Source organism: Apus apus, chromosome 17, assembly GCF_020740795.1.
Source record: "Apus apus isolate bApuApu2 chromosome 17, bApuApu2.pri.cur, whole genome shotgun sequence".
NCBI lineage: Eukaryota > Metazoa > Chordata > Aves > Apodiformes > Apodidae > Apus > Apus apus.
Genome location: NC_067298.1, coordinates 8241281 through 8260275, shown reverse-complemented (window position 1 = coordinate 8260275; position 18995 = coordinate 8241281). Strand labels below are relative to the sequence as shown.

Genomic DNA, 18995 nt, shown 5'->3' with positions numbered 1-18995 from the left:
GGGCAGCGCCGAACCGGGCTGTGCTGGAGTGTCCGGGGATTTCTTGTCCAGTTTTGGGACGGGAGCAGGGGACACAACTCGAGACCTGCCGGGGACTGCGGCTGCGATGGAGGATGCTGCAGGGGCCTCCCCGGGCTCAGGACGCCGGGGCCCCGCGGGCCGCTCTGTCCCCGCCGGGTCGCGGCTGCCGGGACCCCCCGCGGCCCCGGGGGAGGGAAGGCGGCCTTGCCCGAGCGTCCGTGCCCGCGATCCGCGCTGGCTGTCGCACCGGTCCTGGAGCACCGCCCCTCCCGTCGGGGCGGGGACGGGCCGAGTAAATTCCCGGAAAGCCACGGTCCCAGTTTCGTTTTTCGTTATTCGGGGCGGCGGCAGCGAAGACGATGGCGGAGCCGGGCCTGGTAGGGCTGGAGGAAGAACTGACCTGCTCCATCTGCCTCTGCGTCTTCAACAGCCCGGTGACGGTGCCCTGCGGGCACAACTTCTGTGCCTCCTGCCTGGACCTCACCTGGGCCGGGCTGTCGAGCAACTTCAGCTGCCCGCAGTGCCGGGCCACCTTCCCGGGCCGCCCGCAGCTGCAGAAGAACACGGTGCTGTGCCGGGTGGTGGAGCAGCTCCAGGGCTACACCGGGACCGAGGCCGAGGAGGCGGCGGGGTGCGGGGAGGAGGCTGCCCCTATCTTATGCGACAGCTGCCTGCAGGCTCCGGCCGTGCAGACCTGCCTGACCTGCACCGTCTCCTTCTGCGCCGAACACCTGCGGCCGCACCAGGACAGCCCGGCCTTCCGCGACCACCAGCTCTGCCCACCCCTGCGCGACCTGCAGCAGCGCAAGTGCTCGCAGCACGGCAAGCTCTTCGAGTTCTTCTGCACCCAGCACGGCATCTGCATCTGCTCCCTCTGCCTCCTTGGGCACAAGCTGTGCCACACCAGCCCCCTGCAGCAGGCCAAAGCCAATGCCGAGGTGAGCAGCTGCGGCCAGTGGGGGTCGTCAGCTTTGCCCAGAGTTGGAGCACCCTCCACGGGACACCCCAGAGCTCCCCTTCGCTCCCCCAGGGCATGGTGCGTCCCTGGGTGTTGAGCTCATGGGCTGGTGGAGTGCCAGGGGAAGGCTGGACCAAGGCTTGGACTGTAAATCTCATGCCTGGCCTTGGCAAAATGTTATCTTCCCTCCAACGTGCACTTGAGCATGTCTTCAGAGTCGTTCCTGGTGTTTGTCTCTCCAAGATGGTGTTGGCAGGGCGCGGGAAGGTGCTGTCGTGAGGCTGATTGCCAGCTCCTCTCTTGGGCTGGGCTGGGCAGCAAGGCCTCCTGCCTCTGCGGGGTCTGCCCAGCTCCCAGCTGCTCACTGCACCCTGGAGAGCTGCAGCATGTAGGTAAAAGCCAGGAGGAGGTTCTCCATGGAGAGGAAGGGAAGGAAATCCAGCCTTTGTGTCTTGCAGCACAGCTGATAATCAGAGGGTAGATGAGTAAAGCACACTTGAAAAGTGTAGGTAGCCAAACTCTCATCTGTTCATTGGGTATGTAGGCTGCTTACCTTACAAAGTCCTCCCTTATTTATTATCTTGGCAGCATCTTGAACTAAAGGAATTAACAAGTCAAATCTGAGCAATAACATTCTCAATTGAAATGAGAGGAGGTAGAGTAGTGTTAAGCTGATCCCCGAAGTCCAACCTGAGAGTGAACCTAAAGTCTGTTCTTAGCTCTGAGAACAGCTGTGCTCACCAAAGGACTTAGTTTGTATCAAAAGTGAGTCAGCAGCAAGCATCTTGGTGTCACGACAGGTGGAGCTGCAGGGAGGGTGCTGGCTCCACAAATAAGGACTATTACATCCTGTAAGGCTTAAGGAGCAGTAGGTTTTAAAATCAATACTATTAAATGCTTACTGGGGATATTTAAAACTTCCTGTAAATATGGTTCTTACCGTGACATGCATGGCCTGGCAGAGACAGACATGGCACCTGCTTCTCTGAAAAGCTTTCTTCCTTTGCAGGCGGCGCTGAAGAAGAAACTGGTAGAGCTGCACAAGCAGGGTGAGAAAGCTGCTCGAGCCATGGACACTGTGAAAACAAACCAAGGCCAAGCTGTTGTAAGTGGGTAGCTGTTCAAAATGCTGTCAGGTTGCTGGGCATACTCTGGCCGCTGCATGCTGTTGATACTTGTACTCATGTGGCAATAGCTGAAGTATTGAGATTGTATTGGCAGGATAAGACGTTACTGGGAAGGAACAGAAAAGGGGCATTTTGGCAGAGCCAGGCAGCTCTGTGGGAGATGGGAGTAACCCAACTGCTGCACAAGGGCTTTAACCCACATGCGCTGACACGCTGACCCTAACAGGGCTCCAACCCATCCTCTCCTGTTGCAGCATAAAGTATATGTCTGTGCAGGCCAAGCTAAAGGATCAGCAAGCTGTAATGGCTGCACCACTGCAGAAAGTTGGAATGTCTCTTCCCCATAAACGACCACAACTAATTCTTGCTCTTGGCTGATGATCAGGATTGCTGTTTGTGCTGACAGCTGGATCGGGTACCTCTCACTTGTACCATCCTTTCTGAATCAAGTGGTAGAGACCAAGACATTGAAAAGCTGCTGGGTTAGCACTTCTGTGCTCCCCTGGATCATCTCTGGAAAGATCAGGAATAATTTTATATTAACCAGAGATGCCACATCTTGGAGGTAGAAACAGGTACAGCCATGTCAGTGGGTGTCTGGTGTTGGACCTCATGGCAGCAAAGCCCCAGGAGCTTGACAGCCCCCGCAGCAGGGTCTGGAGCCAAGAACTGCCCTAATTCCTTGGGAGAAAATGAGTTTTCTTTCCAAACTACAGAGAAATATGTAGCTTTTCTGTTGCCTGTTTAAAGTAATTGAAGCTTATGTTCCTCAAAGGCTTGTTTTTTTTCTTGTAGTAGCAGTAAGTAGTACTTTGTCCACAAACTGTTCTTTTGAAACCAGCATCTGTCTGTTCTTGTCTGTTCCAGGACGCAGTTTCCAGGAAGAAAGATTTGATCAGAAATGAGTTTTCAGAAATTAAAGCTTTAATTGAAGAAAGAGAAACTCAGGCCTTAAAAGTAATTGCGGATGAAGAAAAAAGAGTTTACAATAAGTTTGATTATATTCACGGTATTCTGGCAAGTAAGAAGAATGAAATTCAGTCTCTCAAAGATCAGACTGAGATGGCACTGACGGAAGCTGATGACGTTCTGTTTTTGAAGGTAGTATGTCCTTTAAATGCAAATCTAATTCTTTTGTGTTTCTAGAATGCAGAATCACAAAAACCTGCTGTGGTAGTCCTGCTCCCCAGACACTTGGGGTCCACTGGTAATGCAGTAGTGTGCAAGAACGTGCTACAAAAGGATGTAGTGATAAGTAAACAAGTATCAATGTAACAGAACTCATCTCTGTGAGGTGTTGCAGCTCTGAGCTGTGACACCACCTAGTAGATCTTTCTTACTGCTTCAGATACCAGTTGAGAATCAATGCACATGGTCTGCTGCTGAAATTTTGCTGTGGGTCTTGTCTGACTGTAACCTTTGCTCCTTTGAATTTGAGAGGAATGCACAACACCCACCCCATTTAAAGTGACTTGGTTGTATTTTTCTGTGTCTGCTACACAAGGTTGTCTGCATGAGATCTTCCACTTGTCATTTCAGAGAGCAGCAGCACTGCAACGAACATCAACAAAAGATGCTTTTGTTCCAGCAATTGAAATGGACCAAAACTTGATACAATCCACTTATGAGTCTGCCATTAATCTTAAAGACATTGTGAAATTTTCAGTGACTCAGTCGAGGGAGAAACTAGCAGAAGGTACTGTATCACTGGCAGGACTAGCATTTTCTGCCTTGGGTGTGAGTTCAAATGAGGGCTTTTCCCCCTTTAATTGAAATATAATTTTTAAAAGTACAGAAAATACAGGTGGTTAATATAAATTGTGTCTTCCAAATTTGCAGTCCTCTGTTTCCACACAAAAATGCTAAAGTCTGGGCTAAACTAGCAGAATAAAATGTGCCAGTGCCTCTTTAGCATATTATCTATACTTGGATAAGCTGGTAAGTACCATGATACTATGCCCATCTGGCCTTTATTCCTTACAGTAATTTATATTTGTATTATGTAGCAGGGTTGGATGCAGTTAGGATGTGGATTTGAGGGATGACATAAAATGCTTTAGAGTGACAGGACTGTGATCACCCAACTGGAGAGGTGCTGATCATATAAGTGTTACAGAACAAAGCCTTGCTTACCAGGTTAAGCAAAAATATCTTTTGGACTGGGACATGGGTATCTTCTCTGCAGTCTCCATCTCTGCTGAGCAGCACTTACATTTTGTTCACGTAACTGAAAAATAAGATTGAAAAATGTCCTTGCTCATGCATTACTGTTCTTGGCAATACAAACCATAATGTAAAATATTCCTATTGCAGTAAAACTAATACCTGGGAGAACTAGGCCCACTCGTGTGGCTTCTCCAAGCAGAACAGTTGTTGAGAAAAAGGGTCTGGGACCACGTAAGTACTAAAGAACATAATCCTCTCCTAACTTACCATTAAGTAAGAATTCAAGCAGTTACCCAAGAGCTGTTTGCTCTAGGGGTGATGCAGTGATGATCTGTAGTGAGCCCTCTGGCATGGAAAGGGGAGGGTGTTGGGGGCTGTTTGGTGGTGGACATCTTGTGAGCTGTAAAACAGCAAACTGCAGGGCTATGATGGTGCACCAGCCTTGGAAAGCAAAGCTGAGCCTCCCCACCCTCTGTTTCTTGCAGTTTTTTTCATTTGTATTAAACATCTGGTGACTCGTTTGATGGATTATGAGCTGTTCACATTCTGTTTTTTTTTCTTTTCTCCCCTCACAAGAGCAAACCAAGAAAGAGAAAACCGCTCCCCAAGCTCAAGCCACTTTGCAGGAGGGGGAAAATACCAGTAAGTGATGATTAACAGCAGCCTTACTTAAACATTTTGCTGGCCGTGTCTTGCCTACAGTCTAAGGCTAGGGTGATGGAGACAGTCTTTGTGGCAGGTTACACTAGGGCTCTTCAGTGTTTTGTCCAGATACCAATATTAATGGGGCACTCCAGCCTGTTTGGAAGATCTTAAGACATTTTCTTTTTTAAATAATTCCACGTGTAAAGAAACTACTTGTGTTACTTCTACTGAGATCTTGACACATGGTCCTTTCCATTCACTGTTCCTGGTATGGAGCACTCAGTGGGGTCTGTTGTGGATTGCTGGAGTTGAATGAACTTCTAGCTCCTGTTGCTGCCTCATGGGAACAGGCTTATTACCACTTGCCCTAACACACTGCATCTTGGAGTAGGGATGAAGCTCCTTCCAGGCTTATGACCCTGTGAAACAGGAAACAAATGTGCTTCATGTGTAGCTTTTCAGTATGGGTGTATTTGTATGTGTCTTCAATGTGTTGGACTGTCAGCTTTATCTACTGCTGCAGCTTCAGAAAAGCCATGACAATGGTGTTAGAGGTGGCACACTCCATTAGAGGTTTTTCAGTCTCAGCAGAACTCACTGTTAACTTTTTTGTTTCTTTCTTTCTCCAGAGAAAAAGAAACCTGCTAAAGTTGGTAAGTCCAAACTTTCAGCATATTTACTCTAATTTTCATTGACTGCTCTTAAAATGGTAAGTAGATGGTCGCTAGTGTTGGTGTACTAACCAAAAGTTCAACTCTTGCCCTGAAGAGGCTCTTACAAGTCACTGTGAGAACGATCTAGCAATGAAGGAGGTTGCCCAGAAGTAACAGGGGATTTCCAAAACTTGACAAGACAGTGAGCAACCTGAGCTAATAGTGAAGTTAACCCTGTGTGGGGCAGGAGGTTAAACCAGATAACCAATAAAGGTCCACTCCAGCCTGAGGAGGTTGGTGATGGTGTGTTAAGCATGCACGGTTTCTTCCCAACTGACCAAACTCTTTTTTTTTTTTTTTTTTTTTTTTTTTTTCTGTTGACACAGCACCAACCACAGCAACACCAAATACTGCAACTGTTGCTGCAGTTAAAGAGCTTATTGACAGCTTTCTGAAGAAACCCAGAGAGGAGCTTTTGCAGTGTAAGACACTATGTTACTCAAATGTGAAGTTTCTGCACTTACTGCACTGCTGTTACATGCCCTCTGTAGTTATCTGACCAAAGTACTTTTGAGGGGGTTTAGTTAGCTTAGTAGGTTGTCAACTGGTTGTTACAAATGAAGGAAATATTTGAAGGAAAAGTGGGCAGGAGGTTTCTAAGTGGTTCTTTTGCCAGATGAATCAAACTGATCTTTGGTATTGATGTATCTTTACAGAAGTAAATTACTTTTTTTCAGCAATGGCTTTGGTTTCCCCCAGAATGACTGCATTAGAGTAGCCTAGAAATACAATGTCATGCACTGGATTTTTCTTTGAGATCAAATGCAGGCTTTTATGTGAGCCCATGATGGCTTGCTTAAGATGCTGTACCAGATGGTATACAATATGGTAGACGTTTCACTGCCAGATCAGCAATTCCCTTCTTTTGCTTGTCTATATTTGGGTGGTTAAGGAATCCCATGGGGATGCAGAAGGAAGGGAACTTGCCCTCCATTTGCCTGCTGTGTAACACAGAGCTGGAGCTGAGCCCAGAAGCTATTACCATGGCCCTAAGAACTGCCTGCCCTGTGGAGAAAAGCAGAGCAGGGAGATGAACTTGCATAGGAACAAGTGCCTAGGCAGGGTGTTATTAATGAGACTGCTCTGCTCTTCAGTACCTTCAAACAGTTCATGTCATTGCAGATGCTGCTCACATCACGCTGGATTTCAACACAGCTCATAATAAAGTGGTTCTGTCTGAGAGATACACCAGGATGTCTGTCTCAGACATCCCCATGAATTACAACCACCACCCTCAACGCTTCACCGATTGTCCCCAGGTGCTGGGGTTCCAGTGCTTCAAGAGAGGCATCCACTACTGGGAAGTGGAACTGCAGCAGAACAACTTCTGTGGCATCGGGATCTGCTACGGCAGCATGGACCGGCACGGGCCCGAGAGCCGCCTGGGCAGGAACAGCAGCTCCTGGTGTATCGAGTGGTTTAATTCCAAAATATCATCCTGGCATAACGATGTTGAAAAGTGCTTACCCAACATTAAGGCTACCAAGATTGGTGTGTTGCTGCACTGCGATGGAGGGTTTGTGATTTTCATGGCTGTTGGGGAGAAGCATAACTTGATCTATAAGTTCAAAACCCAGTTTACTGAGGCCCTGTACCCTGCCTTCTGGTTATTTTCCAGTGGCACGGTTCTCTCTCTCTGCCAAATGAAACAGGGTGATATGTAGTGCTCCTAAGTACTTACATGCATGTGATCAGTAGCAGTAACTCTTTGTGTGTCTTAGTCTAAGAAGTCTCAAAGATTGATTGCTTGAGACAAAAATTACTAGTTCTTTTAAGCATTTTGGGAAATCTGCTGATTCTTTGCTCTGAATTGCTACTGACTTTAGACAGTGATTTAGTAAAATGCTGATGATAGTAAAAACTATGTTGAAAGGTTTTGCACAGATCTTGATTCTCCTTCTAAAAGCAAAGATGTGAGACAAACCATTGTTAAATGTCTTCATTAGCCACTGTGGCTTCTGTGGTTTCCTGTAGAGGATCTCCAGAATTAATTTCAGGTCCAAGTGTCTTTCACAGGTAGCAAGAACCCTTTTGAGAAAGAAACAGGAGGAATTTCTTGAGACATTCAGGTTCCAGGCTTTGAGGGAGGTCTCTGTGTTGCCTTTTTCTATATGCAGAGACTGTTGTCCGTAGCCAGGATCTGCTATACACTTGTTGTCAGTGTATGACTCTGTGAGGCGGTACAGAATGAACTATTAAAAGGAGTAAGTTCAGGTCTTACGATGTGAAGTTATAAAAGCCAGAGTCACAAATCTCATCAGAATGGAAATGCAGAAACTTTTAGAGTTGAGGGATAAGAAATGGTGTCACAATCACCATGAAATAAATGACGTTGACTTGGAGACTGGAAATACACCAGAGTCTTCAGGAAGATATCCTGCAGAGCAGTAGTGTGTACCCTGTAATAATACAGTTTGTGGGATGAAGCATTGTGTCTCATGCTCTGACCCAGAACATGCTTCATATCCTCACACCGAAGGTTCTTCAGTGGCTTTTTTGAGTGCTGAGAGGTTCAGGGAGTGCATTTTTGGCTTGCATAAGGAGCATAAGTGTGCTGTTCACTGAAAGCAGGGTCTCTTGTCACAAAGCTTTTTCTCTTTGTGAGGTGGGGTATTCTCTGCTGGCGTATCTTAAGTTGTTCAGGTGGTAGAAAACGGATTTCTTACATCTTGATGGAACTCTGATTTGAGGAGTCTTAAGATAGTCTGCACAGTACATAGAAAATGCTGCTTCCTCTCTGTGTGAAGCCTGTGGGCAGATAGGCGAGTCTTTTGAAACACACAGGGAACAAGCACAAAGGAGAATATACTTCCATTCCCACTGAAATGGATTTTTAATTCTCTTGGTGTTCTTTCCTTTAGTTTGTGGTATGTTTCAGAAGTCCTTGCCACATAGAGAAGGAAACTGCACTTCTGCATTTTTTACTTACAACTTTAAAACCACCAGTAGGCAGTCAAGGTATTGGGATCTCAGAGTTATTGGGCTTATATCTTGTTGATGCCTCTGGACTTGCCCTGCTAGCTCTCAGTTCTCGTAGTAGCCCATGAAGAACAGGGAAGCTCACACAAAGGACTTCCTGGACTTTGATTTGCAAGACTTCCCCTTATGGGACTTGGTGAAATAAACCACAAAGCCACTACTGGCAGTTCGGAAGGGAATTTTTAGAAGGATTAAAGGAATCTTTGTGAATAGATTTCACATTAGTCAAAGTGATTTATAGAGAGACTTACAGAAATTCAAGCTTAGTGTCTCTAATTTTACTTAGTTTGTAAACTCTTAGTACTTTGTCAAGGATAGCATAAGCCTCTGATAAGAGGCTTCCAGTTCTTTGGCCAGAATAGGATATGGAATTGATGGTGGACCTAAAAGTGTCACAGCTGTCTTTGGAGTAGTTGTACTATCTCAAAGGTCTTAGCTTTCCAAAGCACAGCGAGCACTAAAACTACCAAACTAAGCAGAACACTTCAAAACTTGTGTAAGGAAGATGCATCCTGCTGGGAGCCAACCATTAATGCAAACCTGTTTTCCCAGTTTTTCAGCAGTGAGGGACAAGGGCAGTTTCTTCTGAGAAATGCTGTCCCTGTAGCTGCTTGGCTGTCAGACAGGACTGCAGATCCACTCAGTCCCCTTGTTTGTAGGGGAAAAAAGTGCTCTGTGGATTTGTGCAGTGAAGAAGGTCCACATTTCCTATTGCTTGCTTCTTGACTTTGAAAGGGGTGTTAACCTCTAAGTCTATGGGCTTCTTTAGCCACAGTCTGGAGCGATGCTCAAGCGAAGTAAAGAAGAGCTCTTATTCTGCCATGGTGGACAAGGTTGGAGTCTTTACATGTGACACTGGTGTATGACCAACAGCACATAGCACTAAGGTGTTCTGGATTACCACAGGCAGAGAAAGAAGCCTGTGCTGTATTCCTGATGATTTTTTTTTCCTTTTGTGCTATGAATGATTAGAAATGATAGAATGAGTTTCTGTTAATTTGGAATGAAATGAGAAATGCGTTACTGAATTGCTTTACCTCTGAAAACTGTTACTTTGGTTAACTTCAGATATCTTGGATATATCAAAACATTTGGGGGTGATACGACATTAGAAAAAATACTAATTACAATGTGATAAATGACAGTTCAAAAGCGTCTTCAATATAACTGAAGTGTTTTTACCGGGCCAGTAACTATCAGTGCTGTACTGGTTTTAAACAAAATATAGATACAAGCATACACTTTAATTATACTTCTCTTTTTAATACTATAAAGAATCTACTTATCCAGTCTAGAAAAAGAACTAATTCTGGTGTTAGCAAAGCCATGAGGATGTGGAATGATTTGCATAGTAATATACAAGCAAGAGTTGATGGAGAAATATTTACTGAAAATATATTAATCTGTTTAAATTTAATCTTTAACAAAACACATCAGTAAAATACTGCAGTTAGAAAAATTAATGCTAGTGCAATTATAAACCTGTTAACTGTACTGATATATCTGTGTACTTCAGTATGTATACTGTATGTTACTTCATATAGCTAAACGTCCTTGTCAGGGCAGTAGACACAGTTTTTTATGCCACCTGTTTTATGGCTGTGTGTAACTCTTAGAACCTGACTGTTCATCTTTTCAGCTGCAAAATTAATTAATTGTGATACTTGGAAATCAATAAATACTTGTGGTAATTCCTAAATCTCAATGTTTTGTTCTGTGCTGAAAGTTAGAGCAAGCAGTAAGGAGGGCAGAAATAATGATGCTATAGTGGACAAATAACAGGTCTTTTACTGCATAATTCACTGAGGTTACACAAGAACTGGGGAGGAGAGGAAAGGAGAGCTGCAGAGGCTGTGGGTGGTATCCTCTGGGCTGTCAAATGTTGTCTTGAACTATCTCCTTCACCTGAGCTACATAGCCTTTCCCAGTAACACTGCATCCTAGCCAAGGATGAGGGAAACATGCTTTCCACCAAACAAAACTGGAGACCTTTATTGGGTGAGCAGAACCATGATCATCAGTTGGAGGAAGATGAACGACTCTGTGGGCAATGGGATTGCTTAAAAAAGATTTAGGTGATTTCCAGCACCTGCCAGCTCAAGCTACATCTGGAAGCAGCAATGGGGGGTGATTCCTAATGTTACTCAGTGAAATTGATGTAGAAATCTTAAAAGGATTTAGTCAAAATGAGATAGGTTTCCATAAGTAATTGATGGTTTGTTGCTCGATTGCTCAAGAGTAATTAATTTAAGGCTAAACAAGATAAGGGAACAACTAGACATTAGAAACAGAACTTTTGACTTAAGTTGGGCAATCAGCCCGAGGAACCATGTAGAACTGTTTAGGTCAGCCAAAACAGTGTCCCTGAAATTAATTTTGCTAATTATAATAAGAAAACCACACCTCCAAAAGTTGAGATACCAGCTTCTGCTTGAAGCCCCCTACCCACTGAGTTTGCACAGTAGCTTTAAGATGCATCTTTTAAATCAAGACAGAAAATCTTAACCAAGAGTAGTATGCAAGTATCAGATACTGATCACCAGTAAAAGACTGTAAGTATTCCATATGTTAATAGATTAAATATGATGATTATAAATATTGTAACCTTTCAGTGTTAGGTGTGCTAGCTCTGTGGGAATACCCTCTAGAACCCCTTTCTGTGCAGAAATTGCTAATGCCTTGACTTTTTGAGAAAATATTTTTGTTTTCATTTGTTTCAGATTGTAAATATTCCAAATTTTCTGGAGAAAGCATGTAATGTATAGAGTGCTCACACTCAAAAAAAAGTTCTGCTGTGCTAAAAGCAGTAGCACTACTGCTGTTTATATTAGGATTCAATTTCTTCCATCGTCAAGACTGAGGATGTTTAGATACAGACATGAGTTGCAGTGGGGCAAAGCAGCTAGTGTTTCTGTTGGGGTAAGATGGAAAATTTGAATCAGTGGAAAAGCAGTAAAGTAGTTGAAAAGGAACATAAGATCAGGTCATGCACTCTTCTAATTCAATGGCTTCATTAAAGTGATGAAGTTGACAGCCATTATAGCATATTTTTCCAATTTTTTTTTGCTGAAATGTAAACTCAACTTTTGTCTCAAACGAAAAGGCTAAGAACCCTGTTTGGATTAAAAACTGGGATGGTAAGTCTTCTGTCACAGTGTGAAATGGCAAAGCCATGGCTTTCACTCACCCTGAGGGTTCTAGCAGGAAGGCACAGTAGCTGCGTGCCAAAATAAACCTCAAATGGGAGGTTTATGCTGAGCTTTGCTGCTGACTCAAATACCTAATACCTCCTCTGTCACTGAGCGAGCTCAGGCTTTGACACCTTTCCTAGGAGCTCATTCTGCACCTAGCGTTGTATGCAGCATGGGAAGAACACTATTTTTCTCATTTTCTGTCCTTGACAGAGTCCATCTTTTCTTCCTTTCTAATGGTCTTAATCCCATTCTGTTGAAACCTAGCAAGGCTTCCAAAATAGTAATGGAGAGTGTCTACCACACAAAGTCCAATAAATGGTGTGAATAAACCCATTATTTTCAATGTAACAGCATCTGATAGTAGCCTGGGAAACAAGGGGCTGACAGATGTGAGTCTGTGACAAGGCCTGGAAAAAACCTGAATGAGGTGCACCCGGACAGACCACAATTAATTGACTTCTGAAATAAATCCTTTTTTTTACACAGTTCTACTTGGCTGAGCAAGATTCACAAATTGCTGTCTTGAACTTTTTAATGGGACAAAATAGCTGCCAATGAAAGTCTAAATGACATGAACTTTGAATAGGAGCCTTACAGTGACCACCCTGTGACACATTTTTAACTGACGTTGATTATTTGAGAAGTAGCAGCCACTCAACTGGGAGAGATGGGGGAAAGAGATCGGAGGGAGCTGGAGAACTGGGTATAGAGAGACAGTCTGTTAAACACTAGCAAAGGTCACTTTATTTTAGGAAGAGAAACAAGTATTAGGAAACATCCTGACAGACATTTTCACATATATTCCTAGATAATATTATTTGGAGTTCAAGTCTGTTGTTCCTTTTGCTGTGAAAAAGTGGTCACAAAGCTAGACCAAGAGGAAATTACACTGGCAGGTAAGAAAACAGGCCTGGTATGAGTAATGAGTATGTGGGCTTCTCTGGGGGCTCAGCACCTGCTCAGGACCCAGGCTGTAGTCACAGTCACATTTACACAGGCTCAAAGCATCTATTTGTCTGTCTGTCCTTTGAAACTGTGGTCAAACTCTGGCAGATCCAATCGACCTCTGAGGACCAGGGACATCATAGGACAAGTAGTTAATTTTTTTTTTTTTCTAGTTTTTGTTCTACTTGCCACACTGATCCAGCAATACCATAGTCTGACTCTCTGGGAACTCTTCAGAGAGTTGACTCCCCAAAACCTTAATCAGCCTAACTCACTTGGAGAACTTTAAGTGGAAAAGTTAATTTTTTAAACTTGTTTTGTGGCTGCCTTTTTTTTTTTGCTAACGTTCAGGAAAGAGGCCAAAAGATCACACGGTCAAAAGGTTTAAAGGCCACAGGTCAAAAGGTCAGAGGTTAGAAGGTTAGAGCTCAATGGTCAGAAGGTTAGAGGTCAAAAAGTCAATGGTCATAGGTAAAAGAGTATGCTCTACTTAAGCAAATATTATGACACTAATACTATAAGAAACGGCCTCTCTAAAAGGCAAACACCTACAGAAGTTTGATATATACAAATTAAGCTTTTTTATTTTGGCCTCTTCACCTTTTGACCTCTGACCTGTCTACCTTTGACTTACGACCTTTTCACATTTTGACTTCAGACCTTTTGAAATTTTAACCTTTTTGAAATTGTAACCTTTTGACCTTTTACTTTTACCCCAATGTATCTGTAAGTGTAACTGCCTCCTGCCACTGGGGTCTTTCCTGCTGTGCACTGAACAACTGCCAGAGCCGTGGGCCCAGGACTAGGAATACCAAAGATTACATCCTCAGGCAGACAATGCTACAACCAAAACTCCTAATTATCTCCAAGCACCTTTCTTCATCTGGCAGTGAGGCAATGCTAGTGTTTGTGTTGGCTGAAGTCCAGTGGCAGCCCCCCTGTGTGTTAGCATGGAGAGTAAAATCAGAGGCTGTCAAATGTGCAGAATTCAACAGAGCACTGCAGAATTACTTCAGCTGTGGTTTTGCCCCAGAGGGTTAGTTCATCTCTCTGCTAACATACAGAAGGTAAAAAACCTGGCAAACCTGCCAATTGCTTGAAAGTTTAATAACTATGGCTAAGGATACAGTCAGCATTGGTTTAAAAAAAAAGAAAAAAGAAAAAAAAGAGCCATGCAGAAGGGATATCAAGTAGAGATGGGGGAGGAAAGAAATCTAGAGAAAAAGCACATAGTATGTCTACAGAGCAAAAGATGTTAAGAGAGAATTCTGTAATACTGAGCACAAGCTGCTTTCTAACCACAAAAAAAGACAACCTTTTCAAAACTCAGTTGTTTTGCAAGGCAAAGAAGATGTGAAGGAGAAACTAATGCAACTAATGCAAATGTGGATTAAAAGCCAGAGTTTACAAGGCTCACAGAGCTACTATCTTCAGGAAATTCTCCAGCCCCCAGTTTTGGTGAAATTGTTAGCTTTAGTCCTTGGTTTTAACTCTACTTCAGACTCAGTATCCAAAAACTGGGCTGAAATTTTTCAGTTCTCAACTCCAGTGTCACTCCTGCCAGTTGAGCTGAAACTCACAGGGGTTGGCTCCTCTTTCTGTGGCAGCCTGGTAAATGAACATGAAATCTTTGAACCGAGGAGCACAGCCCAGCCAAGCCTCTCCAAAATGTTCACTTCCAGTGAAAAGGAAATCTCCACCTCCCTTCTTCACCATGCACTGCAGCAGGGTTCTTTTAGGGCCTCGCCATTCACCACTTGTTTCATCCTGCTGGAAAATTCTGTTTTTCTGCCTGTAGAGTTTCTGGATGCTGACATCAACCTGTGACATGTGGCTCTCTGAATCATGGGAAACACTTCGGATAGATCCTTTCACCACTAGATGTGAAGAAGACAGCAGTTGGTTATGGAGCAGCAGCGAAGTAGTTCAGGTACTAGGGGCTCACTGATTGAAGTAAGTGGAGGAAGAGATTTGTTGTGCAGTTTGCACACCTGCCACCTACAGGTGGACACATTTCTGAGCCTACGTTGCATCCTTAGCACAGAGGATCCCTACACAGACTGTGCTATGTCCTTGGAATCATGCTTAATGGCTGCTCAAACCAGCTCCATCTGAGGGAAAAGCATGGAACTTGCTGGATAAAAATGTACATGAAAAGAGGTCAGCTCAGGGATCCCATTTTTTCAGCCTATGTTGCAAGACAATGACTGCCACAGACTATCTCCTTCCTGTCTCCAGGAGACTCTGAAGCTTTTCCTTGGACAGCAGTAACAGAGGTTGATCCAAGAAGAATCAGCATAGGATTAGGTTGGAAAAAATGTGAAATGTTTACATTTAAAAGTTTGGCACTTTCTTCCCCTCAACAGTCATTCATCCACCAAAAGGCACTTAAAGAGAAGATGAACAACATGCAGAACATGAACATGCAAACATCTTAAAGTGATGTTATTTGAAGCCTTATTTAAAAATCATACAACATACATATATCTTCTCCAAAAATGATCCTAGCTGTTTTCTGGGAATGAAAGCACAATAAGCCATAGCCTTTTTGTCTGAAAGCATCCTGTCCATTAACCATACAGAGAATGAAACATCCCATCTGAGAGGTGTTTGCTGACCTGAAGCCATCTGTCCTATTTTCATCACCTCCAATTTTTTACAGGCATCAACTATTCTTCTAATACCTAAATTTCAACCCCATAACCAGAGAAGGCTCAGAAACTGCCACCATTTGAGCCAAGAGAACAAATGATCAATGCAAGGGGAACATCACCCTGCTTCCACTACAAAATTCCTTCATTCAGGTACAGAGAATTCAACAACCCAAGAGGCAGAAAAAAACTTATTTCTGAGGTTTCCAAGAACTTTCTTATTTAATTCAATTTCCAAGGGAATCCAGAATTTTGTGTAACAGATGTCTTTGCTCTCTGTCTCCCGCTCTGTGTGATCATTTTTAATTAGATGCACCCAAGTCTATTGACAAGCTATAATGCACTCGCTCCTGGTGCTCCAAGTTGCTCCTGCACTGCTCAGGGCCTAATAACTGAAGACCTTAATCTTAAGAATAATTATAAAGCCCCTATTAACTCCCAGTGTTATTTACACTTTCATTAGCAGCTAGTTTCTCTAATCAAAAAAGTTGATGATAGCCATTTGTGAGCTTAGAGCAAGGAAGTCAGACCATAAATAGAGCCAGTTCAAAGGGCTGTTTCTTCTGGTCTGTTGCTGCTGGGAGTGTCAGTGTCCCCATTTTGTGCCTGGGCTGCCACATCTGTCAGTCTCTGCTCTTTCAGGCAGCGCAGAGGGAGAACAGCATGGGAACTGATAACTTCATCAAGGAGAAACAATGGGCTGGATTGGATCAGTTAATTTAGAAGAAGAAAAATTACCAGCTGAGGAGCACTCTGAGGGAAGCACAATCTACACTCTGTTTTTGTATCAGCACAATGATGTTGGGGTTCAACAGTCTTGAAGTATGGCTGTCCCTATTAGGAAGGCAGTGATTTGGCGGGTTTTTTTAAACACTGAATAGGGATAAATACAGTTTTTAGTTTTATTTATGTAGTTACCTTTACAGCAATATAATTGTGGCCATGTGCAGAAGCAGCTCTACAGCTTTAACTATTGGACATCATCAAAGAGGTACAAATTTTCATATGCAAAACCCAGTCAGATGAAGGTAATAAAAAGGAACACACTAAGCATGTATAACCTGTGTGTGCATCTACAAGAATGTGGCTTTGCAGTGTATGAGCCAGCAGCACCCTTTTGAGAATTATTTCAGTTCAGTTTTAGATCATCATCTTTCTGCCCACAGAAAACGAGCACCATGAAAGCAAGCTTCTCCCTTCTAGGTTTTCTTTTTCTGCCCCCTTCAAATACTTTTTCATGCAGTTAATTTCATTCTTGGTTCAGAGAGCACAGTCATATCATTATTCTAAGAAAAGAAGCAAATAAATCCAAATAATCAATACACAGTTAAAGGCAGGGTGTCCCTTTAGTCAGCTTACCAAAATCACTGCTGCAATGGCCACGAGAAGTTCCACGTTGTCACAACGCCGGCACATAGCTAGGAAAAAACCCAACAGCAGGGAGTTATTTGGAATACTGTACTAGGTATTGTTGGAAAAAAAAAGGTAATCAAGTTTCAATCAATTCAGATGTCTAATCCCATTTTCAAAGGATCATTCTAATTTCCAGCAACCATCTTCAGGGCTTGGGTCCCTGATGAATTTAGGTCTCTTCTGAATATGGTATTTAGGCTCCCAACATCCACTTGGGTGTTGTCAGTGATGGTACTGCCAGGGCTGGGGACACCCATGGTCACTGTGCATATGTCCAGGACCAAAATGGCTACTAATGGAGTGACAGGGGTTTTTTTTGTGTGCTCTCCTGTGTGTACAGTTTGCCCCTCACAGTGGAAATCTGAAAACACACTGCACCCACCAGTTAGTGAGCTGGCAGAAGGGCCTCCATTGCAATGACAAACCCCTCAGCCTGAAACAGCTTCTGTCCCTAGGGAGGCACTGACAAGGTTCACAGATATCGGATGCCACCCTGGATCTGTTCTGACACTGGAGACCCAAGGCTAGCCCAGCTCTTACCTTCGACCAGTGTCATCTTTTTTAAGTCCAGGCCAGCAGTGCTCTGGCTGCTCAGCAGCTCGTACTGGAAGCTGGCCTTCCGGCGGCTGATGTCCCTCTGCGGGCTGGCCTGCAGGAACAGGGCCACTCGCTGCGGCGTGTGGGCACTGAAGCAAGAACGTGGCGGGGTCGAGCCTCCTGTGCCTCGCTTACCAGCAGATGCAACTGCCCAGCATGTTCCACGTAGATGCTGGCACCCTGGAAGTCACTGGCAGGCTTGATGCAGATAGTGGTGTGCTGAGCACTGGAGAGGCTGGGCTCCAGAACGACGCACAGGGCTCGCGCTGGGTACATCCATTCCAGGGAACCCTCAGTACAGCGCAGGCGGACCTGCTCCACTGTGCGGGAATGGGGCTCCCAGCTCAAACCACTGCCAAGACAACACCACCAGTCACTAATGGTGCCCATAGCACAGGGAGGACAGCCCAGCAGGACAGCCACTGCCACAGCTCCTGCTCCCAGCTCTGACCCTCCAGATGAGCTCCCCACCACTGCTGCAGTGCCACGGGGAAGGGAGGGGATTGCTCACACCTGGTGCTGCACCCAGCTGCACGGAAAGGAGCCTCAGCAAACCTATGCTTGGATGCCTGCAGCATCCAGAAAAAATAATAGAAAGCAACTTCTCTCTGCTCAACAGCAACAAACATATTCCGTGGGCTAGGACTGGCCAATGCTCAGCTCTCCAGAAAATCCCACCTGCGGGCAGGCAAGGCTGAGCGCTACTGGCTCAAGGCAGGAGCTCTACAATCTGTGCTGATGTTTTGTCTGAAAAATTAGGTTTAAAAGCCTAAATTTCTAAAATTATTTTTAACGTTTCCAATAAGAATTGATGGATAAAGTGCTTCTAATCAGACTGGCCCTGCTCCTGAGCTCTTGTTCTGGCCGCTGCCGTTTCCCAGCATTCAGAAAAGGGAGCTCTGCGTATGGCACTTCTGAAAATCAAATCCGCAAGAGCAAAATTAGGCAAAAAGAGAAAAAGACAACAAAACGCAGAGGAAAGGGGTGCAATTTTTGAGAAAATTTTGTTATTTTCCTGTCAGAATTACAACGAAGAACCGCCCTGCTGCCACCCCCAGGAGCCGGAACCTGCTGCTCCCCTTCCCTGCCCCACGGGTCGGAGCCCAAAGAACCTCCCGCCCCGGGGACCGGTTAACGGGACAGGAGCTCCCGAGCCCCCCCGGCCGTTTCCCACCTACCTGCCCCTCCAGCTGCAGCGGGGGCCGGGCTCTCAGCGCGGGGCGGGGGTCCTGCCGCCCCCTCCCTGCTCGCTCCGCCGACACCACCAGCGGCCCCGGCCCCCTCAGTGCCCCAGGAAGGGAATCAACCCCAAACCAGGCATTTCTGCTTTCTAAATCGCTTTCTGCGTCACACGAGCCAGGCAGCCCGCTTTTGTCTTGAAAACATATTTAAAAGTGATTAATAACAGTTTCTCGCTGCAGTTTAGGAACCAACAAAAATCGTGTCAACCTGATCAAAGCAAACATGGAATGACTGATGGAAATTCAATAGTTTAAACTTTTGCTTTCATGGGTACCTTTCAGGGGTCCATGCATAAGAAAGCACAAGGGCCTGCAATCAATCATGCTAAAAGCCAGGCCGTGCCT

The 18995-nt window shown here is 44.7% G+C and overlaps 1 protein-coding gene and 1 pseudogene across 1 annotated transcript; one reads left to right on the top strand and one right to left on the bottom strand.

The window, feature by feature from the left end:
- The first annotated feature begins 336 nt into the window (after window positions 1-336).
- TRIM25 (tripartite motif containing 25) lies at window positions 337-10308 on the top strand. Its single transcript, XM_051635015.1, has 9 exons — window positions 337-959; window positions 1989-2084; window positions 2974-3207; window positions 3646-3802; window positions 4420-4503; window positions 4849-4914; window positions 5547-5570; window positions 5957-6052; window positions 6753-10308. Exons 1-9 carry the CDS (start codon window positions 381-383, stop codon window positions 7292-7294), a joined length of 1878 nt encoding a protein of 625 aa, XP_051490975.1. The 5' UTR covers window positions 337-380; the 3' UTR covers window positions 7295-10308.
- Window positions 10309-14299: 3991 nt separating this feature from the next.
- On the bottom strand, window positions 14300-17799 carry LOC127391949 (meteorin-like protein; annotated as a pseudogene).
- Window positions 17800-18995: the final 1196 nt, after the last annotated feature.

Bases quoted from the DNA above. Each gene is read 5' to 3' on its own strand.
- TRIM25 (XM_051635015.1), top strand. From the start codon at position 381: ATGGCGGAGCCGGGCCTGGTAGGGCTGGAGGAAGAACTGACCTGCTCC. The intron at 3,208-3,645 runs GTAGTATGTCCT...TTGTCATTTCAG, and splicing joins ATGACGTTCTGTTTTTGAAG to AGAGCAGCAGCACTGCAACG. The intron at 4,915-5,546 runs GTAAGTGATGAT...TTCTTTCTCCAG, and splicing joins GCAGGAGGGGGAAAATACCA to AGAAAAAGAAACCTGCTAAA.